General features: G+C 41.5%; 2 protein-coding genes across 2 annotated transcripts in view; one reads left to right on the forward strand and one right to left on the reverse strand.

Moving 5' to 3' along the window:
* LOC110967296 (amyloid beta precursor protein binding family B member 2) overlaps positions 1-3321 on the forward strand; it is a 44276-nt gene extending 40955 nt beyond the window's left edge. The window contains exon 14 of the mRNA XM_022216856.2: positions 1437-3321. Coding sequence (XP_022072548.1) covers positions 1437-1613 — 177 coding nt within the window. The 3' untranslated portion in view covers positions 1614-3321. The remainder of the gene's footprint in view (positions 1-1436) is intronic.
* On the reverse strand, positions 3224-24447 carry LOC110967300 (putative methyltransferase NSUN7). The gene is made up of 13 exons (XM_022216861.2): positions 23686-24447; positions 22488-22869; positions 17203-17261; positions 14434-14564; positions 14124-14276; positions 13362-13545; positions 12554-12788; positions 11814-11957; positions 11266-11367; positions 9988-10123; positions 9153-9276; positions 4894-5155; positions 3224-4323 (listed from the first exon to the last, which is right to left on the reverse strand). The coding sequence occupies exons 2-13, from the start codon at positions 22837-22839 to the stop codon at positions 3890-3892; spliced, it is 2316 nt and encodes a 771-aa protein (XP_022072553.2). The 5' UTR covers positions 22840-22869; positions 23686-24447; the 3' UTR covers positions 3224-3889.
* Between the last annotated feature and the right edge of the window lie 701 nt (positions 24448-25148).

A 25148-nucleotide genomic window follows, 5' to 3' on the forward strand; every position in this document is an offset into this window, starting at 1 on the left:
TTGGTGAAAAGGTGTGTACCACACTGAACATGGACAACAGAAAGCGAAGTAGAGAATTGTCCCAGGACATCCAAAAAAAATTATAGACAAACATCTTAAAGGTAAAGGCTATAAGACCATCTCTAAACAGCTTGAAGTTCCTGTGACAACAGTGGCTCATATTATTCAGAAGTTCAAGACCCACGGGACAGTAGCCAACCTCCCTGGACGTGGCCGCAAGAGGAAAATTGATGACAAATTGAAGAGACGGATCGTTGGAATTGTATCCAAAGAGCCCAGAGCAACCTCCAAAGAAATTAAAGGTGAACTCCAAGGCCAAGGTACATCAGTGTCAGATGGCACCATTCGTCGTTGTTTGAGCCAAAGTGGACTTCATGGGAGACGACCAAGGAGGACACCACTGCTGAAAAAAACTCATAAAAAAGCGAGACTGGAATTTGCAAAAATGCATGTTGACAAGCCACAAAGCTTCTGGGAGAATGTCCTTTGGACAGATGAGACCAAACTGGAGCTTTTTGGTAAGGCACATCAACTCTATGTTCATAGACTCAAAAACCAAGCATACGAAGAAAAGAACACTGTCCCTACGGTGAAACATGGAGGAGGCTCAGTAATGTTTTGGGGCTGCTTTGCTGCATCTGGCACAGGGTGTCTTGAAAGTGTGCAAGGTACGATGAAATCTGAAGACTATCAAGGCATTCTGGAGAGAAATGTGCTGCCTAGTGTCAGAAAGCTTGGTCTCAGTCGCAGGTCATGGGTCTTCCAACAGGACAACGATCCAAAACACACAGCCAAAAACACCCAAGAATGGCTGAGAGAAAAGCGTTGGACTATTCTAAAGTGGCCTTCTATGAGCCCAGATCTGAATCCCATTGAACATATGTGGAAGGAGCTGAAACATGCCATTTGGAGAAGACACCCATCAAACCTGAGACAACTGGAGCTGTTTGCTCATGAGGAGTGGGCCAAAATACCTGTTGACAGCTGCAGAACGCTCATTGACAAATACAGAAATCGTTTAATTGCAGTGATTGCCTCTAAAGGTTGTGCAACAAAATATTAAGTTATGGGTACCATCATTTTTGTCCAGCCCTATTTCATTAGTTTGTTTTTTAAAATAATTATGTTAATCAACAATTCAAAAGTGATGGCTGATTTTGATTATTTAATTTTCAATAAATTTTTATTTATTGTTACTTTTGTGAGTTTCAAGTTATTTCAGTGAGAATTGTGGGTTTTTCCTTCTTTAACTGAGGGGTACCAACAATTTTGTCCACGTGTGTATATATAGACATTTGTGGTTTTTGTATTCAGTGTAGATGTAGACAAGGAAAGAGAGAGCCTACTGACACACTAGACAGATCTTTGGCTGGTTTCTAACCATGACTTAAACATTCTTATAGTGACTCACATAACTCTGTCCTCTTCTTCCTCAGCTCCGGTACCAGAAGTGTCTGGTAGCCCGGCCGCCCTCCCAGCGCGCTGGCTCTTCCACCTCGCCCTCTGCGGACTCAGTGACCCGGCGGGTGACCACCAGTGTGAAACGCGGCGTCCAGTCTCTCATAGACACTCTGAAAACCAAGAAACAGCCGTCAGAACTCCCTCAGCAATGACCGTCACCCACTGACCACTGCACCTCCACGACCCCTCCCCAACCTGGAAGCCACTCACACTATCGCCACAACACTTAATCAGTACCAGCCATGGTAACCAATGATGTACATACAGTATAACAAACGTCACTGCAGATAATGGAAAGAAGAGCAACCCTCAAGTATGCCTGATGATAAAAAGAAGAAAAAAAAAAACAAGAACGCTCACCTGTTTTGTGTGAAGGATTGGAAAAAACTGGTGTCACAGGTTGAACTTTGACCTTTGAACGCTGCTTTGTCCGAGTGGAACCGACCTCCAGTATGTGGATTTCTGAGATAGATGGATTATTTGATCACGTACTCTACAGACAGGACACAGGATTATGCAGAAGAAGAAAAAAAAATCTAATTTCTATTGATAGACTGGTTACGGAGTCACTCATCAGTTTACTCTTTTTTCTTGCCATCTCTGTCCCCTTCTGAACTCCTGGACTGGATGAGCTACAGCAGCCTTCCAGGACAAATAAAGGTGTTGTCCTGCTGTCATTGGAATTTGACAGGTGAATGAGAAAAGCAACCAAGAGCAGACAGACAGTCAACAGTCTGCAGCTGCCCACCCAATGGCATAAAAATGTTTCAGTCCCTTCAATGTGCGACAGACGTGAAAAAGACAAAAACTTAACATCTCCCTTATTGAAGGTTTAAGTGATTGTAAAAATGAAGTGTATGTAAATGATTGTATGTAGGAAGAAATAATTTAGGGCACAAATCCTGTGGATATGAGGGAAACGTGAGATGTTGGTGACAGAAAATGGAACAGAAGTGAGGTTTGATTTTGCATGTTTTCTTGATGGGGTACGTTTTTTGTTGATGAGTTAAGGGTCTCGATAAGAAGACAGGTGAACACACAAAAAATAGATGCTGTCAGCACAAGTCATCTCCACTTGATCATGTCTGAATTAACACTGGCACAAAAACATCTGGCCTAGTCCTAACCCCTGCCTATCTAGAACTCTTGACCCCTTTTTTCTAAAATACAATTAAGGATTGTCAGTCAGTTCCTTTCTTTAGCGGGTAGAGCAGTAAAAAGAAAGTGAAACAGTTTTTAATGTATTTTGAAGTTTTAAATGAGTTAAGATTGTAATTTTTTGCATATATTGTAGAAAAATGACTTTAAAAGGTCAAGAATGTCGCATTGCTTCTGTTCAAACTTTACAAATTCCTCAGGAATCTTTATGCAGATATCCAAGATTTATGTTGAAGCAAGAAATTCCAAATCCAGGCTTTGACTAAGGCACATTGTGAAGCACCTGTGGCTGTATGAACAACAGTGCACGGTAGTGTTCGTCGTGCTCAGATGACATGGAAAAGATCAAATCTGTGCCATACACTAAGGATTAACTTTACTTTCTCTTCCTCAGTAAACCCAGCCAGTATACTCCCACTCACAAACAAAATATAAACACACAGATATGCACATAGAGCAGTAAAAAAAAAATTAAAGAAAGTCACTGTCACTGCTGTCAAAAACTTTTTACAACACTCCAATGGCTCGGGGCCGCCACCTGCACTCCATATGAACTCTTTGAATGCAGTTTGATCTAAATGGAAAACACTCAAAACAGACGAGAGATGCTATAAATCATTTCATTTCTGTTCGTCACCCATCTCCACAATGTGTAAATGTAATCTGTTGTGACAATAAATGCATTACCAAAAGGAAAAAAGAGCAGCTTCTTGAGTATGTCCTTTAATTTTTCAGGTCTGTGGAACCCTGGTAGAAGAAGGGGCAGTATGGCTCAGTGGGTAGAGTGGCGTCTTGTAACTGGAAGGTCGCCGGTTCGAGCCTCGGGACGTCGAGCTCATGTCAAGGTGTCCCTGAGCAAGACACCTAACCCCTAATTGCTCCTGGTGGGTTGTGGTTAGTGCCTCGCATAGCAGCTTCTGCCATCAGTGTGTGTGAATGTGACATATCATGTAAAGTGCTTTGGATAAAAGCATTTACCATTTAAGCTACTCATCGTGTAGCGACATCAAAATGACATTGGACCAGCTCTATAAAAATATACAGCTTGACTTGATTCTGACTGTGGCAAGGTTGTTCTTTATGGCACACAAAGACATTATCATGATGGCATTCAACAGGGCACTGACACGCTCTGTGTAACTTGAATATGACCGGACACATTTTGATGACCGGACACATTTTGATGTCCGATGTAGACACCGCTGACTTTAATTCAGCATTTGAAGCAAAAGTTAACACTTCTGTAATAGATGAGTTAAAGTTTGTGGGGTCAAAACAGATAATGGGATTTGCCGATAGCACTCTTGGAGAGATCAGCACTTGAGCGAGAGGAGGATACAAGCTGAGCTGGTGGCTTCCACCTGTTGTAGTTGAAGCTGGGGCTGAATCCTGTTCGAAAGGGCTGCCGAGGTGGGAAGACGTTGGGGAAGTGAACGGAAGGCAGCACGAGGACCATGGGCTTCAGCACCTCCTTCTGAGCTCTACGGGGACGAACAGCTGGGGTCGCACAGGTTGCTGGAGGAGAGGCAGGATGCAGAGTGGGTGTGATGGTAGTTGTAGTATTGACTACGGGGGCGATGCTTTCAGAGGGTGCGCTGTTTTCTGGTCTGGAGCAGGAGGAGCTGGAGTAGTCTTGTTTGGAGTAAGAGATGGAGCTCGACACTGTGCTCTTTAAGGCTTGCAAGGCCGGTGTTTTTGTTTTTCCTGAAGCACAAAAACAATGAAGTCAGAGAAGGAGGACTGGATTTTTGGACTTAAGTTTAGAAAGCACTGTAATAAAAAAAAATAGAAACTGCATGCTGAACTACCTCTGTTGAAGCTAAACTTTATTCTTTGCCGTTTCTCATCATCTGTTAAAATATTAAGCTACCGTCAGCCGCCAGTTAGCTTAGCTTAGTACAAGCTTAGCACTAGAAACAGTAGGAAACAGCTAATCCAGCTCCCCTACTGTGAACAGAAGTCCAGTTCTGTATGTGTTTAATATAGAAATCAATGAGCCTTAGAAGTGCTAGTTGTTAGATTTCTTTACCTTTGGCAAATACAAGGCAAGGTGTATCGCCCAGTTCTACTTTATGTGCCAAGTTAGCTGTCTTTAGCTTCATATTTAATGGACACTGTGGAGAGGGGTATTAATCTTTAATATTCTCTGCAATGTTAACTCAGTGCAAAAAAAGATAAGGAGCGTGTTTACCAAAATCTTAAACTAATCAACCGGTTGCGCCTGTGACTACATACAACTGAAATAACATGTATAACCGTGGTGATCAAACTCACCTTGTGATGACTGCGTGTTAGTAAGTTCTTGTTGCCCCCACAAAGTAGCACTGCTACTGCCCTTGGTCTGCTGGTTTTTGGGGTGAATACGAGCAGAGAGGCTGGGCTGAGAGGTGCGAGTATGGGCTGCTTTTTTCATCCTGTTTGTATGTCCATGCTGCTCTTTTCTGGGTAGGGGGTTGGAACGGATCTTGTCCAGTATTCCCTTTGCATTTGCCCTGGCAATGACTTCCTCTGGTGCCTCTTTGACTTCTGATTTAGGCTGTTGAAAACAAACAAAACAATGTTTATTTCCTAAGATACAACCTAAAGCATTTTACAATGAAATGTATTAAAACGAAGCATCTTGTATAATGAAGGATACAGCTACACTTCCAGGTACAAGCAGACATTACAAACAAACATAGACCTAAAAACTAAAGAGAGGAGAGGAGAGGAGAGGAGAGGAGAGGAGAGGAGAGGAGAGGAGAGGAGAGGAGAGGAGAGGAGAGGAGAGGAGAGGAGAGGAGAGAGCCACCATGTCCTTGCTGCTGGCTGCAGGGTCACCTGCTGTCTCAGCAGCACACACAGCAGCCCACTGCTCCCCTCCATGCCTGAATTATTCACAAGCACAGTGTACACTACGGGGACATGAAGCCTATGTGAGGTTTTACATGTATTTTGTTTTATAAGTTTTCACTTGCACTTCAAATGCAAATCTGTAATTCTCTATACACATGTGTGTGCATACATGGAGCTTGAAAGTGCACATGTGAGCATTTCGCATGCGTTTACCTGAGTGCGTTGAAACACACTGTGCACTCAGGTAAACACGTTTTAGAAGCACCTCTGTAATGCAGTGACGGTAGACGCACTGAACTTCATTGATGCTAACTCATACAGACAGGGGGCGCTGAATTATTCAACAGACACTCTCCCTCGCCTCCCTTTCTTCCCCCTCACCCCTGTAAATCTCACTTCTCCTCCATCTCCACTAAGCAACTATGCCATACTCTGTAAATCGCTCATTTCCGCCGACATTCTGCCAAACTTAGCTGCCACAGCGTTTCCTGGAGATGAACCCTTTATTTTTTTTCCTGTTTGTTTTTTGCAATGCTTACGTCCAAAATCATTTTGTCCAATCTTCTTTGGCAGCTGCATTCAAATGTATGAAACTCACTCTAAACAAAGAAGAAAGCAATGCTAAAGTGAAACATGCACTATTCTGAATTTCCTATCATTACTGTCCAAATTCATTCCTTAGGAATAGTGTTCTTTTAGCGGAAAGTCCACCTGTGATGTGCTCTGCTTCGTCTGGAAATTAGGCCAGAAACACATCAGTTGAATGTCTTTATTGTCCCCAGCTGTTCCTGTATGGAACGCTCATAAAGAACTTGACTGGGCGCTGCAATGACAGCCAATATAAGCCAGACAGCATTCAAACACTTATATAATTGCTATTTTTATGGGCTTTTCAGAGTGCCACAATAACTTTTGATTAGCTGAGTTTATTGGAGGTAGGGAGAAAAAAAACCTGTTTGAGGCACCATTACAGCAGTTTGATTATCTTTTCATTCCTATCTGTGGAGGTATAAAACATGATGGATGGCCAGAGAGAAACAGACACTACAGTACGAGAGAGCTCCGTCACACCCGGTGGGGGTACGATGGCTTAATAACCCCGCACCGGCATCAAAAGCATAAGAGCAGATTTCATAATGTGAGGGAGTATGTCATAAACGTGGCTATGTTGTGGATTATGAGGAAAGTGGGGAAGACATCGCAAATAATTGATGCTGCACCTTTACAAACCCTGCAGATCCACTGCAACAAACTGCACCTAGAGCCAGATAGAGCTGGGCAGTAACAGTCTAGTGTCTCTCTTAACAACCACCTACAAAAATAATAGAGGCAGAGGAGGGAAACAGGCAAAAAAGAGGAAGATGAAAGGATTGGACAGTGAAGTTGGCTGAAATAAAAGACTGAGGAGAGACTTCATTAAGCAATGAAAGCCTGTGACTAGAAAACACAATAGAGTCGGAGAGCTTCCCAATTACCAGTGTTCATAAAAGAGTCAGAAAATCATCAGGAAGCTCCTCTCAAACCCTGATATGACTGAAATTGCCACAATAAACCCACATTTCTTCAGAGACTTCCACAGTGTCATATTTTGAAGAATAATTCATAAACTCCTCCGCAGACATAGTCACACAAAAAGTAAACTGCATCCAGTTTCTCCTACTTGTTTTCTCCGTTGAGCTACAAAAACCAAGACCAACGCTTAATTCTAATGCAGGCTCTGAAGCTGGCTTCAGTCTCTCTCACTCCTCTCATCCCCTAATCTCATTCTGACTTACCTCTAATGTTTCTAAAGCTGACCCAGACAAAGTGCTTTATCTTCTGCTTCTTTCCCCTATTTCTGTATTTATTCACACTCATCCCACCACCTGCTCCACCTACATCTCACACTTTCTGCCTGGTTGCTACTTAAACCTGTGAGGGACTCCTACATCTGTGACCCGACATTCTCATTTTGTCCAGCAGCCGGACTTCCTCCCACCACTTCTTTTTTCTTTCTTAAGGGTTTGACCAAGTACCTGCCACAGACTGCGACGCTCATTTTCACCTGATCTCAACTGTAGTAGGTAGTAGTAGTTGGTTCCCTGTGTACCCTCCCTCTTCTGTATAAACAATACAATAATTCAAAGGGTTCATGCTTCGGTTTCCCAGTGGTTGCTTGTTTCTGACAGATAGCAGGCAGTGCAGTATACCTTCTTCATCACAAATCTCACACTTAAAAGGTTTGGCAATTAAATCTATTTCACTTTAACTGTGTTGTGTGTATCCATGACAGAACCAATAGCATGGTGGTGTTTCAGGACTCAGGGGAACAAGAACAAGAGAGTTTCTCAGACACAAAAAGCAGATCATCCAGTGTTTCACTCCAGTGTATTCAGTCTGTGAAACAAAGTAAGAAATCCCGCTGACATATATCTTCTCATTGCAAAGCACTTTGAAGACTGAAGAAACTGCCAGGCAAATTTACAACAGTCAGCCAAATGACACCCTGGTATCACATTGGCAAAGCCCATGGACAGGTCCAGGACTAATGATGAAACTTTTCTCTCATTTGAGACCAGACTGCTTGCCAGGGCCAGATGTTAAATGAGCTAAATTTGGACCTACTTATCTCTTTGGCTGCACTGCCTAAAAGCAGCAGCAGTGAACTGCATGCTATGCCAGGGTTAGCTTAGCTACCACAGACACTATTCAACAACTATAATGTAGACTAAGGTTTATTTAAGTCCGGAGCTCGTTCAGCATCCAGACAGAATGGCAAGTCAATCTGGCCCCAGCTCATACTTCGTGTCATGAATGCAATACAATGGAATTGCAGCTGGGGATTATTCAGAGGCATCCTGTCCCCAGTTGAATGTGGTTTTCTGTCGTTGACATTGTTCTCATGGAAACGTTATCTGCTTGAGAAAGTGTTAAATGTAGTTGCTGCTGAGCTCGCACACTAACGTTACACCAGAGAATTTGCTATCAGCACCTAAGTGCAGAATGTGTCTCATTCTACTATTACTACTGTAAATGTAAGGATGAGTCTGACTCAGAAATAAATATGAACTAACCATCTGAGCTGTCTCTCCCTTGGCTTTTTTCTGGTCTAGTCACAAGGGATGTCACATTTATGGTGCAATCGTGACTTTAGGAGTCGCAATAATGTAACTGACTGCAGACAAACTATGACATTTCTCCAACCAGGTGCAGATGTAGTTTGACTACCTTGATAGTCGTGAGCTTGAATGTAAGTTACTTAAAAGGTATAAGTGAGGTAATTAAATATTTTTGTTATTGGAGAGATCATCCAGATCTCTGACCTTGAATACAACCCAGATATCTGAGTAGTAAGTTTGAGAATCCTTTGATGCAGATCCTAAAAATTAAATAGAAAAGGTGCTGACTTTGCATTTCAGGAGACAAATTCCTTATTTTGGAGTGTTTTGAGGCAACAATTACAGGCCAATAGGGTGAGTAAATCTTAGTAAAATTAGTGCTTGGTAATTCACCTACATGTCCACTTCAACGCTCTCCATTTCTTGTGGTCACAATTATACTTAATAAAATATTAAATCACAGTGACCACAGATTTCCTGCAGTAGATCAGTCTAACATCAGGATAAGCAATATAGTGCCATTTTGGGGGTGAGGATATCAAAGTTTAAATCTCTTAGCCATGGCGTTGCTTGTGAGGTTTCTGCTGATGCGATGCTTACCTCTCTGCGAAGAACAGCAAGAAAGCAGCCATTGCTTTTCTTTGAAGGCTCCAGTATGAAGAAGGGGTCTGTTGTCTCTGCAGCCTCTGCATGGTCAGAACAGCTGAAAGGGGAAGGGCTAAGCCTGGACAAAACATACACAACTGTGACTGCTACAACTTCATATAAAGTACATTAAAGTAAGAAAATGCACAACACACAATGAATTAGTGTTGCTAATACCGATTATGATTAAACCATATAATAACACAATAAGTGACACAGCTAGTGAAATACCTAAATTGTTGTATTTCTGCATACTCACTTTTTGTAGATTGACAAAAAAGATCAATTGTTTTAGCCGTGAGATGCACACAACCACCAGGTGTTTACGTAAAGTCAGGTTGATCCATACCAATAATACCATTCGTGTTTTATTTATGCTAGCCCGAGGCATTGTCAGCACACCAGGCCAGGGTGCCGTAGAGATGAGTCAGTCTTGAGACATTAAGTCTACAGGAACTGTAAACTTCAACAAGACTTAAGTTCTTAACCCCACAAACACCAAGAGAAAAGGAGTGAAAAAAGAGAAGGGTAATACATTTGAAAAGCTTTTTTTCTTGGGCCTTTACACAGCATTCAGAGAAATAAAATGGCACCTTTGATTATATTTTCACTGAGTCTCCCTGCAGCTTCTGCCTGAGGTGTGCTAAGGCACTGACAGAAGCCTGAAGTCTGAAGTAAGATGGACAAAAACCTGGAAAAGCTAACCGACAGACAGCAAAGCAAACAAAGAAAGAAACAATGAGGGAGACAGATGTGGAAAGTACACCGGGGTAAAGAAACCGCAGCTGACCTGAAGTTTGCTTGTTTTGCTTCCCCCTCCTGGTGTGAGCAGGCTTTGGCTTGCTGCAGGGCTCTGCTCACTACCTCCATATTCTCCTCCGGGTATGACGAACAGGTAGAATATACTACTGCCAACACCTTGGGGACTAAACACAAAACACGCATGTTTCTTCATTCCTTTTATGATGATTAAATTTGATTATTCAAACTGAGTCATCCTCTTCATCAGGCACCCCCTTTGAAGAAGAAATGGGCTCTTGAATATTAATTTCTCCATACTGTTTATGCGTGTACATTGCTCATTTTATTTAAATGCCGCTGGCTTGTAGATTTTTTAGGCTGCTGGCAGTCCGACTTCCCTCATTTGAGCTTTGATTTCTTTCTCGCTCACTAATTATAGCCAGACAGAAACAATTAACACCCGGCTGAAAACAAATAAAACCTACTGAGATGTGGCAACGCAGCTCCAAACAAATGAGGAGTATCACTTGTGAGGAAGGGAAACTGAGACAAGAAGATGAGAAAATTAATCCATGAGACCAAAACGTTTGTTATTCTGGTGTCCTGGTGTGGGTGTGCTGCTCCACAACAGATGTGTGTGTGTATGTCTGTGTGAGTATTCGTCCATACATGCGCCTTCATGGAGGCACTGAAATGAGACCATCGACTCAGTTCAGCCGTGGCACTCAATACATATCCACCATTACAAGGATTGATCAATGGCTGTGTCATTAGAGAAGCTGGTGTTCTTCAATATAGACGACAAACGTGACCTGCTTGATGTAAATAAGACAGACGAGACACAGACAGAAGAGCGCTGTATAATACAATACAGACTGATGCTCAAAAGTGTATCTCATGGATGCTTATTAACAGTGAAAACAGCAAATGAGCATAGAGTCATTGACTTCGGAATAGAACTGTAAGATCTGCAAAAAATACGCTCAAATATGATAGCATGCCCTTCGACTATGTTTATTTCTACAGTATGTAAACAATACAAAGCACAATCACTAATCACTTGCTTAAAATATGCAAGGAAAGCTGCAGAAGACTGTGGCTGACCGGCACAGAGCAACATTAGCATTCCTAATTAAGACTCAGGCGATCTCCAAGGAACATCACGGGCTTCAGTCTAATGGCATATGAGATTAGATAATTAGGAAGTGTAAGCTTCAGTGTGTCAGAGAGGTGAGGGAGGCTGCACGCATGAGACTGAGATCATTTGGTGCATCTGTCTGACTGTGTGTGTGCACGTCTACATGAGAGCAGGTGGTTGTACGCTCACACTTCAATGCATGATCAATATCCTTCCTCTGCAGCGCTACCAGAGATTCCAGTTTGCTCTGGGCTATGGAGCCTTGGGATAGGTCCTGCAGCAGGTTTGTGTCTGACAAAACAAAGCAGAAGAGCAGGATATCAGTTTAATTAATTGTGCTTTAGAAGGGTGTACAAACAACTGTAATATAAATGACACTCACAAAGATGGAAATAGAAATTAGTATCCATGGCAATGTTTTTAACTTTATCATTTATAAATAGAAGTAATTAAGTGATTGATTTAATTTGAAAATGTTTTATTTTATATTTAAAGTTTAAATACCCAAAATATTGAATTATTTACGACTGCTTTTAAGCCTGCTACAAACACAAAGCTTTGTCGTGCAATATGGACGCACAACATCCCCATTTTTGTACACGAGTCAACAGAATGTACCTACACTACACCCTGCTGTGTCAGTATGGTGTAACATGGTGTACTGTAAGCTATGTCACAATGTGCATTTCAAACTACATCACCAGTTTATGGCTCTGCTGTAGTGCACAGATCGCTACCTCCATTTTCTTGCAGTATGAACTCGACTGGGTTGCTGACTGCAGACACAGAACACTTGGGTGTCAACAGGATAACGCGCACCTTTTGAAGCCGCTTGTCGCCACCGTCCAACGACTGGAAAACCTCCAGTATCAGCTTTACATCTAGGCAGCACGCACACACAGAATAATGATAGCCAGCTTAACCGGCAACACACATTCTCTCACTGCTCAGATTGTATTCACCATGTCCCACAGTATTTCTTTGGAGAAAAATTCCCTGCCTGAAGGCATCTTTTGCAATTACGAAAATGTAAACTTTGCCCCTTACCCAAAATTGGTATTCTAATGACTAGCTGAAGTGGCATCAGAAAATATTATTTACATAAAGCCTCAAATCTCAGCAGTCAGGTTTAAAGCGCACTGGCTACATTTTGGAGTCCCCTGATCATTTGCTGACAGCAACTACAACAACTACCAGAATCTTTGTTATAATTAGTTAGCACACAAAAGCCTGTCAACATATGAATTAATAATTAATGCATCAGTATGCTGAGCGCAACACGTAATATCCAGCTTCCCCATCTTACTTTCATTCCAATAAAAGGCAAAGAACAAAAATGACAGCCTGATGTCATTATAAGACTGTGGCATTTAACAGACAGGCGTTTTCTCTGCTTCCATCTCTTTCTGTTTATCTCCTCTTTTGTCTACAAAACAAAAACAAACAAAAACTGGCAACACATCCATTTTGTGCTTACTCCTGCAGCCCGTGGCGGAGACGGCGAGCTCTAGCTCCGCCCTCTGAGCATCCGTACAATCGCTGACACAAATGTAGACGGTAGGCTGGTTGTTGCTGTTGGATTTATGTTTCTCAGCAATTAGGGAGGCAGTGTGGGAGACAGTGAGGCCAGAGAAGCTGCCCACCATGAGTACATCTCCGTCCTCTGGTAACAGGGAGCACACTGCATTTGGGCCCAGGCTGCATGACTTATCCTACAGGCACATTAAGTAAAAGGCATTAGACTGGTAGAAAGACTTCAACCTTAAACTCATCCATTCAGGTTAGCAGCATCACTAGGAACTGATGGAACATAAACTAAGATACGGGAGGAGAACAAAAACAAGGACATTTTAAAAGGGAAGAGGAGAGATGATTAATTAGGCAGTAGTGTTGAATATTTGATTGAATTTGGCCGCAAAATCTGATTTAATTGCGTTGTGGTGCTGTGTGCCGCTTATAGTTTGTATGGCAGCTTGACTTTTACGGAGGAGAAATTAAATGATTAAACTGTCCCCTCCTCCCAAACAGGATAATTCTTTATGGCCCAAAGTGAAGCATGGCCATATGAGTGGAAGTGATGTGAAATATTTGTATCTGGGCAAACTAATCTGAGTTGGCATAAGGGATCTCAGTCTAATAATCAATTTGAGCAAGTCCATTACCAAAGTGAAATCATAAATATCAGAATGGATTGATGCGGCTGAACAGATTTCCAGAGCCTTGTTAAAGTCTACAGAGGGGAGGCTGCTCTTGCCAGAAACCTTTCGTCTCTGCACAGCTTGTACCTGGATGATCAGTTTGTGGTCACGAAGCAGTTTGGTGGAGTACAGTTGAGCTTTCAGCTGAGCGGGGAATACTAGGCTATCCCCACAGTGGGGATCCTGGCAGAAGGTCTGGCCCTCCAACTGTCCAATCGATTTCACCTGCGAGAAGCCCCCACTCTTCAACACACTCTGAACCTCATCAAGACTGGAAGCAAAGCAGAGGCGCAGAGAAGAGAGCAGATTAGTGGAAACCCAAGAGGAGGGATCAGGGAAGAAGGTCAGGGGTGGGAGAAAGAGGAAGACTGTCATCATAGATAATAATAGCTTGTAGAATTGCTGTGTGGCCTTTTAAAAGACTTTAATAGTAATATGTGCTATAAAAGCCATTAAGATAGACACACACCCACACACACACACCATTTGTCCCAACAGGTGACCTTTACAGTCCCAGAGCTGGTCGAGGGGTGTTGCTGATTGAATCTGTCTACAGCAGCAGGATTTACACCTAACTGAATCAGCCTGTCAGGCGCGTGCAAGAACACACATTGGCACACACACATACACACGTATATATACACACACATTGTCTGGTTTTTTAATTGGATGTCAGCTGGGCACCTGGCCCATAAAACATTGGGCAGCACCCAAAGTTAAAGGTCTGTGTGTAAGGGTATGTGAGTCTGGATGCTTGCACACATTCTGTGTATGCTTACAGTGCATTCCCGTGTTTATGTCCAGCTTTGAGTATGTACTCTCTGTACGATTTGTGTGTGCTCAGCTCACCTGCTCTTCAGCGTGTTGACCCATGCATAAAGTGGAAGGCTTTTTGATCTCTCCTGCATCTTTTTCACACTCTCTGGCAGAATACACTCAATGGACAAGAGACCACGTTTGATCCTGCAGCGAGCCAGAGAGGCTGCCAGCTTGGTTTTAAACCTACGTATAACACAAAAACAAAAGAAAAAAAAACTTTTATACCAAGGCTATCAAATTCCTTGATTTGTATTTGCTTTTCCAATTCCACTCCCAGTTGTGCGAGTGGGTTCTTTCTTCTTTATTTTTCATGCACTCCTTGACATTTTTCTTTCCCTACCTGAAAAGGTACTTCTCCACATCTCTAACTTCTTGTATGATCTCCTCCTCCCACTGGCATTCCCATGGGAGGAACTTCCTGTCTTGGAAGTCACAGAGCATGACAGCAACCAGACTCATTTGATCACTGGGCTAGAGCAGAAGAGCAAAAGGTACAGTTAATTGGTGACTTCCATTTTAACAACAGAACAACGAAAAAGCAGCAGCAAGAATAGCGCTCTGCATGCGTGACAGATAAATTTCTCATCTTGTTAACACAGCTGAGAAACACGCTTGCATCTGTTGAATGGTTATGCCTCAAAGGTCAGCATATGTTGCATATCTAGAACAAGACAGCACAACATGGCATTTGGTGATTTTGAGGTAGCTCTGCCATGGCTGCCTAATGAAGGGCACTGTGCAGTGATACTATTTATCTGGATTGATTTGGAATCTAAATTGTATCTAATTTGTAGAAATTGACACACACAAAGTACTTCAAGGATGTCCTGCCATGACCCCACCTCTACCACTTGATTAAATCTAGGTGGAAGCCTGAGTTATGTCTCTACCATACCACCACAATTATCCCTCTCCCTGCAACTCTCTGTCCCCTCTCTCTCTTTCTTCCCAGGTATATGCCTCTCTTTCTGTCCCAAACTGCACCTTCCTCTCCCTGAGGGTGGGAGGGCACCAGCCATATTAGTGGCAGATGGTGTTCCATGACAGCAACAGCTTGCCACATCCTCACTACTGGGTTAATGGGCAGAGAGGCGAGAACGCTACAAGGGCTTATGCTGCATCTAAGAAATCAGCCATCACTTATTATTCATTCCAGAGGCTTTAAATTTCATTTTTGGAAAGGTCAATTTCTGAAACAGGTTGTGGCACTCCACTTTTCGGCTCTCGTCCTCCCTCACCACCTCAACTTCCACTTGCCCTTTACCAAGGTTAAACTCTTGGGTGTGGGAAAATTCCCAGTCATTAAGTTGCCTGGCAACAGTGTCCCATGGTGGGAAACTGGCCTACAGTAAACATGCCAGCTCTGTTTCTCCAGCTCTAATCCTGGACTCTTACATAAGAATTCCAAAATTTAAGTTAAAATGCCTGTTAACCAATGATTAAATTTAGCCGGGTGTCGTGAAACAGTCTGTTGAGTTTTATAGCTTAAGCAGTTGTAGTACAAAGCATTAATATGTACCACATTAATAACTGTCAGTTGAAATTGAGTTGAGTTTTTAAATTAAACAGACCAAACTCAATGTTTAATATTCTGGACTTACGTTTGTAAGTTAACTGTGATTAAAGTCTCATATGGCTCATTTTACACGGAGACTGAGCCAGTGCCATGTTAAATGTGCTTTCTACCTAATGTGTTTGCCTCGCTAGATTTTATATCATCTCTCAGGCTATTTCCACCCTCCTTGAGATTTAGGCTTCATTCTCCCTTTCTATTGTGATCAAATGTGCTTCAAGCTCAAAGTCTATCTATAGCTTCATTTTTCACCCTACTTTTTTCTCCCAATACCCTCATGTACCCTCAGCCTATTCTCTCTCCTTCACCTCTTTCTCCTCTCTATCAAGGTTGAACTTTATAGATGCCAGCAGTGTAAAAGAAGGTGAGAGTGAGTTCTAAAGACTGTCTCATTGTGTCTGGGCTTTATTGTCTAGCCAGAGGGATGCAGAGTAACGACCTGCCACCAACACCTTAGGAGAGCCATTCATTTCACCCAAGGCTGTATTTCATGTGGCTACAGTGCAAGTATACATCTGTGTGTCTGTGGGGACCGCACCACAAACACACACACATATATATATTTTCTCCATGTGTATTAATGTGTCTGTATATGTTTAGGGGCTCAGTGAAGTAGACAGTGGTTGTCCACAATCTGTACAGCTGTTTTGTGTTTACACTTTCACTAGCTTTCATTACTCTTTTCCTCTGCCAGCTCAGTAGACACACAGTGGCTCTGTATTCTGTGCATGCTTTATCACCATCCAAAATGTTAGAGAAACAGCTTAAGCAATCTTCCTCTTTCTGCAGCTTTTTTTTATGTGGAATGCTAAAAGTAGGGCAAAAGTACATGCCAATCTCCCCCAAAGGATACCTCTTCATTTAAGTAGCAGGGTGTTCTTCTGCGGTGTAATGGATGCAGGTTCACGGCTGTGCTGGGAATCATTCTTTTACGACTACATGGCATAATAATAACACTCAGCACACTGGTTCCAGGACAGACGCAAGACAGCCCCTGTGCAGAATACGCTCACATGCCACATGCAAACCCCCCATCCCTGGGCTGTTACAGCATTTTGATTTCATCACGAATTAATGGGGTGTTTTGCTTGAGAATGGTAATAAAGGAAAATATACACCCAGATGTGCTCTGCCAAATTGTGAATTTTATATATATAGTATTCCAAAGGGAGCGATTGTCATTGATTAGGGTAGGGAATATAAAGGAAACAAGGTGCTTTAGGAGTTGATCAAAGGAATGCATCAGTATAATAAATCAGTATCACTGTTACTGATTAGAAGTCTAGAGAACAGAACAAAGAGTATGTGGAGTAGAGACAGCAAGACATTAATATTGGAGCGTGTGTAGGAAAACTACACACACAGGGATGGCATGGTACACTTCAAAATGCAAGTCTAGCCTTTCTCAGAAACAAAAGAATGTTAATATTTGGCAGCATGTTAGAAGTAACGTGCATCTCTGTTGATATACACCAAGGGACTGAACATGTTTACCTCTCGTAAACAAATGCTGTATTAACAATGGAACTAACTCACCACTGGCTGAGTGAGATAAAAGCAGCTGTCAATCATGATGTCCTCCAGCAGTTCTTGATCTGGGCAGAAACAAAGTAAAACAAGGTTAGTTAGAAGGATGGAAATGTAATAAGGGGGATTTTCAATCATTAATTATGTGCGCGAGCAATGATGATGCATATTAGTGCATCTTTTCTATCAACGTCTAATTATCCCTGGAAACCAATCCCCGACTCATTTAGAGCAGGAGATAAAGGCACAAGAAATTGCTCCTATCCATTAACTGGTAAAATATATGCTACGAAGGACAAGCCCATATCTAATGATGAAAACATGTCAAGGAAAAAAGAGTGAAAGAAGCAAAAGAGGCTCCTTGAGGCACCCCCAAATGATGGTGATTTAATTTAAAAAGATAATTAAATTAGATCGGGGATTTAATTTCCCGTGATTAAAAGCTTATTTGGTGCGTAATTAGGCCTAATCTGATTCTTCATTTGCCTCTTTTCTTTTCATTTATTGTGTCTGTGGTGAGCGGGTGTGCAAAGTCGAAGGACTGATGACATTAATGACATCTGAAGTCACAAACACAATACATCTAAACATGATCAGCGAAATTAAATACTACAGGCATGCATGTTTTTCACACCAGAGCAAAATGGATTATTATTACTCTTGGTATCTTCTTTATTCTATTCAGCGCTGTTCTATTTTGAAAATGATGCAGTGGTGTCTAATGGAGGGACATGATGTTCTTATTTTACTCTTGTATATTGTACAATAACATGACTTACAAAAATCAGACTAGATTAAACATCTGGTAAGTTTTTTTTGTATTTCATTTCTTACCAGGTTATCCGATGCAACTTTAGTTGACATTCTTTATCAAATCACAACAGTAGTCTAAAAAATATAACTATAAAGTATTAAAAGATGAGAGCTGCCTATCAGATATCATGGTTCATGGTGTTTTTTTCTTACCTCCACACCCTGACTGTCATATCATAAAAGCAGCAACTGTCACACGAACCAACAGGATATATTCTCTTGCAATATACATATGAACTAACGGACTTATCCTTTCCTATCTGTGAACTGTGGGCTCTCCTTTTCAATATGCAGTAAAGGCGAGACAGTAACATTATCCAGTCTATCATGCTCGGATTAAGGAACAGTTGCTTCCAAAGTTACTCTGCAGGTAGAGTGTTTGCTCACCACACACTCTAAATGGGAAAAAGGATCATTTCTCTAATGTGGATGCGTGTCTAATGAGATTGGAAACCACCTCTATGTTACTGCAGAGGAGTAAGTAAAAGGTGAAAATGAGAAGCAAGTGTGAAACCACAGTTCTGAAATGAATATGTATGTGCAGTGTGTTTGTTGCCAGTGTGGTTGCCCTCTTGGTTAATTCCTCTTCTTGACAGACACACTTCTAAGGCTGCAAGTAAGAGGTAATCCCAGAGCCCATCCACAGAGACACCATGGAAACCACAGACACTGCTGCTAACTTATCACATCATCACAAATCATGCTGCACTCTGGGTCTCAGCCAAATGCACACTGGGCACCCCTACAGCGTGTAGGGCAAGGAAAATGCACAAGTCTGTATGCAGATACATCCACATGCACACACATACACTGGCGTATACACAAATGTCTTCAAATGATAGAGCTTATCTTTAATTGAGGAAACACTGGCATACAACAGCAGCAGTGGTCTAATTTATAGTTGATGTAGATCAATAAGGGTTACAATTGTAGCCATTACTGCAGAAGGTCTTAAAGATAAGCCCTTACGAGATAACCACACGGTGCACACTGCAAAACAGGCCCCAGAGGGGGCCATGACGGTTGGGTCTGTAGAGGTCATAGTCTTCCACATGCTATAAATCACACAGAATGAAACACAGAGACATTTCAGCTATAAATCACTTACAGTCTTTACACAGCAGTGCCGGGTTTTACCTAAGGGGGGGTGCAGAATTTGTTAAATCTGACATTGACATGCAACAGTCGCTTGAAGTGATGAACAAAACATGTGTCTCCCATCAGCTGAAGGCACTATTCATTGCAGGCCTGAGGTTGTGTGCTTTGTGGCTTCCATCTAAGTATTACACAATAAGCAGTGACTGATGGTGACTTTTGTCAAACAAATCCTTGGTGCAAGGACCAGATCTGAATGCAGTCACCTTCTCTCTTCAGCCAGGTCTTTGTCTCACAATGTTCTGCATCACTGCTCCTAAATGCACATTAATCTAACAGGCGACCAGCCAAAAAAAGGTGCTTGCCATAAGTTATACATTCACCTTTGGACTAAATGTCCAATGTATCTTAAAAATTGTGCACCTGCACAATTTAATATTTGCTGAGGTATACTGGTGGTAGCTGCTCTGATTGTGGTCAAGGACAAAAAAAAAAGACCATCTTTCTCTCTTTCATGCTAAAAGTCCAGCCAAACACAAACCGGTCCAAAGAACCTTTCTTGTTGCACATGGAGAACAGCAGCCTCAGTTATTTGACAGTCTGGCAGCCCATCTGGACAGTGAGACAGAAATACTCAGAGGAGTAGCCAGTAGAAAGAATAGAAAACCAAGAAAAGAGGAGTGAAAAAGAGGGGGGCTTTATGGCTGGCGACAAGGTCAACTAAATTTTTACCAGTAAAGACACACACAAAAAGACTTTGCAAAACATAACATCAGCATATAGCTCTAGCAATATGAACACCAATCAACAAGAAAAGTAACCTTGACAACATAATCTGCCTCTAGGTCTCGCAGATAGTCGCTCAGATTTGAACAGTGCTTTACAGAGAAAAAAGAGGTCACAGATATAGAAAAGCCCACAAGACAAAAAAGAAAAAGAAAGATATGTAGGAGAAGGTGAAGCAAAAAGAGAAGGAAAATAGACTTACCTGTTTTATTTGTCATTTTGGTGATATTAAGTTAGTGAAATGTTAAATCTAAAGAGTAAACATTATCACCAGAATCAATTCTATATTTTAACTGAGTGACAATTTCTGCAACAGACAGGTCTGTGTCCCCAGCCACTGACACACTGAGCAACTTTTTTTTTTTGGGGGGGGGCACATGAGAGTTATAATCACAAGATCAATACCAGTGCTCATTGGCATTTCACTCTGCCTGTTTTTCGCTGGTGAAGCATTTCTTCTTTAGGTTAGCAACTGACCTCAGCTCAATTTTGGATCAGTCATCGGAAGGCAGTGCACAAATGACGTGTCTGGTGTGCGTCACCGCCAGCATGTCACTAGCAAATCAATTTCTGCACCAGAAGTCGGCCTGGTCGTAGGAGGAAGAAGAGGAAAGATTGGCTTCCAGGCTTTGTCATTTCATCTACACCCAATTTCACCACACAGCAAATGTGAGAAAGATGCCAGCATGTGACTAAAATCCATATGTGACCAATCGCATCTCTGCAACATAAATAAATAAAATTGCACAGGTTAACTTTGATGTCATAAAACAGGTCTTATTTCTTGAAACCGTGGCTCAAATCAAAAATGGTAAAACTAAAGAACCCGGTGGATGAATCTCCTTCTTGTCCTAGAAACTTCACAGTTGTGGCTTTTCAACTCCTCCTTTCTTTAAGTTATCTGTACTGTCAAGCTGAAATTGCTCAACCGGATTCCAGAAATGTACAGCACAGGGGATAGAAACCGCAGAAAAGAAATATACTAAGATAGTACTGATAAGACAGGGGAATATTTGTCTTTGAAATAAGCCCCGAACAAAAACGGGATTCACTTTAAAAAGAAATGAAGCTCTGCAATAGTTCTCAGTTCAAGTAGGTCATTTTTCCTAAGCAGTGATCAAGTTCATGCTCTTGTCCAGATTAACTTGTTTTAATGTTCGTACAGGAAAAGCATATTTCTCAGTGAGGACATACAGCCTCTCAGAGAAAGGAAAGGGAATAAAGATTATTCTGGCATTAAAATTCTCTCTTATTGTCCTCATCAATCTGCTCGGTTTCACCTGCTAATGTAAGCACTACAACCGACAGCTGTAAAACTCCAACGAGGTGCTGGAGCTCGTGATGATGGATATTTCTGAGCTGATCTGCATTAACTGTGGGACATGTAGGTCTGGGGCTTATCCAGGTTCAGCGGGCGGATAGTGAGAAAGAGCAAAATCATTCATGGCTACAAGGGTGTTCCTGCTACCTGACCTCTCCATCCACCGAGAACACGTTAAATCGATTCCAGCTGGCTTCCTCCACTGGCAGTCGGCTCGCCTCCCCTGCATTATCACCATGGTGATTACACACCCCTGTGATTTCGGTCACCCAGACCCCACCCTAATCCCAGAAAACAGATTATGGCCCAAATTGATTTGCAGCATCACACAGAATTCCCACTGGTCATTCAAGCATTTTTTTTCTCTTCCACTTGCCCTTCATCAATCTATCTATATCCAATTCTATCTGTCAATTAAGTCCCCCAGAGCTATTCATTCTAATTTTAAATGGTTTGCTTTGCCGGGGATCAAACGGGTTTTACTTGCAATTTAAAGTACCTGAAATGAATCAAAATAGGAGTTGCTGAACACCTTTTTCTGATGTCCCCATTCCAAACTCACCCAAACTCACCCAAAACACAGAACACGAGAGAATTAAAAAAGGGTTAGCAATCAGCTTATTCTGCAGGCGGGTGTTTTCATCACTGTTAAACCAGGAGCAAACAAAGTTTTACTGCCACTGTGGAGATGCAACCCAATGCGTTGTATTTTTTTTATTCCTTTTAACAATAAAATGGATTTAAAAAGCGAGCAGTTTTAATATTGTATCCAAGGACAGATTTCATTCTGTCCTCAGTGGCAGGCTTACAGCAGCTTATGTTTGTACTATTTCAACCAGTAATTGATCATATAAAACAATTTATGCTTTGCATTGCACTGAAAGACTTAAAATATAAATGTTAGCTTATTATTTATGGTCATATGTTCAAAAAAATAATGCTTTCATTTTTTTAAAACATTCATTGTGTCATTGACTATAATCACATTAGAAAATCATGTTTATTAAGACCCACCTGAGCCTTGGATTTGCACTTTTAGTAGAATTGTGAAAGGGCAAAAATCAGTTAAAAAAGGAAAATGTTTACTGTTGGGAGGACAAGTGGTCAAGGACCAGATTTGACCAGACGCTGCTTGTCTTGTATAAGGCTGTCGAAATATACTGTACATGTCAAGGTTGTGAAGGAAACCAAAGCAAGAAAGAATAGAATGAAGAGAAATAATGAATGAAGGTTCAATAGATCAAAATAAGGCCAGACTACCAGTTTCTCCCAAACTTACATTTCAGTGTTTTGAAGGCCAGCTCATAACCTGCTTGTTGCATCTTCTGATTTTTGACCTCAGGCAGCTTGAGCCCTCTCTCTTTGCCATAATTCACCAACCGGCGCGCAGCAGGCTTCTCCCGGTGGCAATTCTGGAAGATGACTGAAGCCAGCAGGTACACTCTGTCTGGCAAGCGCGTCTGATCTTGGCTGGTGATGGGGGGCTCTGGAGGACAGGAAGGGACGCCACCGTCGGCTGGATTATGTGGAGGAGTTGGGTCTGTGTAGCATTGGATCTGTGAGCCCGACTTTTTTGTCTTGCATGTGGAAGAGCGATTTAGACGCCCACTAATATTTTTATTTTTCCCCATCTTCTCAGAGATGTGCTTTCACTGTGGCACCTGAAAACATGACAAAAAGCATGTAAGATGTAAACAGTCCATTATTCTACATTTGAGAGTCTGGAGATAAATTTGGGGCAATATGGACTTCACTTGCCATAACCCATGTAAATCACATCATAGGAACAACTGGGTTCAATTACTTTGAAAACATATTTTTGAAATTGCAAATATTATTGCAAAATGTGTGCAGCATATATCTATGGGTCATTCCATTTTGAATCATGAAAGTTTTATCAAATGTTTTGCTCAACCAACTCTGATTTGCCTGAAATTTTCATTGCATAAAATATGATTATATATAAAGATATTTGCAATTTTTTTCTTGATATATCAAGTACTTAACTAAATAAGTTAATTTCTTTTTTTTTACTGCCAGTCAATCCACTTAGAGGATGTTTTTTTGTTTTGAAAATACGTCAGAAACAATAAAAGATAAAAGCCTGAAATATTCTGTGTAATTTTGAGAAGAAGTTCAATGCAAATCCAAAATGGTCGAGCATTTTGATGATTTGAGATGGAATACTCAGATAGATCCATAATGTGAAAAGTGGGTCGTATTTCATTCAAACTTTGATTTTGTATCTCTTCTACACATTATGCTGCATTATATTTAGTTTGCTTTAGCATGATATTTAACAAACAATGGCCAATAACTTCTGTAAAACGTTGTGACAGCTGAAGCTACATCGACAAACAAAGTTTGGCTTTGAAACAAGTGAGCTAGCTAATCTAACGTTAGCACAACACTGATTTATCAAGCAGACCTTTATGTAGCAGCTCAAGTAGGAAAGATTTCGGTGGGATTCACGTTACCTTATGAGAAGAAAGTCCTGCACTGTCTTCTAAAAACAGTGTGCTTGGTATTCTCCATATTTAACCGTGCAGACAGGTGGGTTAACGATGCTAGCAGTGTTTGCTCTGTTGTCCTTCGCTAACTTTTAACTGCCAGTAAAGTCCCCCGCTGTAAACCTCGGTCCGTTATGAGGCAGTAAGCGTCTCCGCGGATGTTTACAGGAAGCCCATCTCCCAGAGTCCTTGGGTCCTTTTATCTATAATTTTTATATTAAGAAAAAAACACCACGACACAGAGTCCCCACTTAAAAAAACAAACTTTCTAAATGCCCGTTAGTTCAGCAGAGCTTTTTAGCGTTACACCGTCACCATGGCAACCGCATGCTAATTTCAAGGTCCTGTTCTTCACGGATCAAGAAGTAATCTGTTTAATGCTGGACGTCCTCCGCAGCACTGCAGGCTTGTTAAAGTTTTACTGAGCATTATATCAGAGCGCAAACCACAACACTGATGGACAGTAGGGCATAAACTTGCAGATGGCATCCAGCTGCTGTTTTAAAGCTCAGGTCTATGATGGGGAAGGAGGGGGGGGACAAGGGTGTAAAGTACAGATCCTCTACCTTTCTCTGCCTCCTGCATCCTTCCCTTCTGATTGTTTGCCAATTTGCACATTTATCCATTAGCTTGAGGGGAAAAAAATCCCAATGCTTATTTATTAATATGTTAAGGGTTTTGTAGGAAGGAATTTCCCATTACCTTCAGCTACACATCCCTGGTACTTGGTGATTTGACAATGTTATGTGAGGAACTTAAAAATTTATTGTTTTATAATGAAAGTGATAGTAAAGGTATCATTTTTGTACAAGGCTCATCAGCTCTAAATTAACCGGAATGAATCCAACTAAAAAAGTAAGAAATATTAATAATTTCTACATTCATTATCTTATATTTATGCAGGCAAAAGTTGGCTGGTTCTGATCAAAATGGCTCCTGAGACAGCAGGAGTTGTGTTAGAGTAGCCTTTTCGGGATTTTAGTTTGAGTTTTATTATAAGAGAGACATAGTCCATTATGATTTATTTACCCCTAATAAATGCATTCATTTAAGCATACTTTTTGTGCACACATTATATTGAATTGTATCTATGTTGACAGAAAACAGACAATATTTTTGGTTTACACTATATTTAGACAAGTCATCCACAACAATAAAATCCCCTGCCTAATATTGTGTGAGTTCACCTCATGTCACCAAAACAGCTCCGACATGTCTGGTAGCAGATCTGCAGGATGCTTAATCAGATTGGAGGCCAATTAGACTCTTGATCATGTTTTTTGAGTCTTTCCTGAGCACTTTTTGCAGTGTGGGGGGTCCTGTTGGGAAAGCTGACTGATATCAGGGTGTACTATTGCCTGGGGGGATGTACTTGGCCTTCAACAACGTTTAGGTGGGTGGTTTCATGTCATCAAAACATCAACATGAAT

The sequence above is a fragment of the Acanthochromis polyacanthus genome, chromosome 10 (genome assembly GCF_021347895.1).
Source record: "Acanthochromis polyacanthus isolate Apoly-LR-REF ecotype Palm Island chromosome 10, KAUST_Apoly_ChrSc, whole genome shotgun sequence".
NCBI lineage: Eukaryota > Metazoa > Chordata > Actinopteri > Pomacentridae > Acanthochromis > Acanthochromis polyacanthus.

Bases quoted from the DNA above. Each gene is read 5' to 3' on its own strand.
- LOC110967300 (XM_022216861.2), bottom strand. From the start codon at position 22,839: ATGGGGAAAAATAAAAATATTAGTGGGCGTCTAAATCGCTCTTCCACA. The intron at 12,789-13,361 runs GTACAAGCTGTG...ATGTGCCTGTAG, and splicing joins ACCACAAACTGATCATCCAG to GATAAGTCATGCAGCCTGGG. The intron at 5,156-9,152 runs GTAAGCATCGCA...TGTTTTCAACAG, and splicing joins TTGCTGTTCTTCGCAGAGAG to CCTAAATCAGAAGTCAAAGA.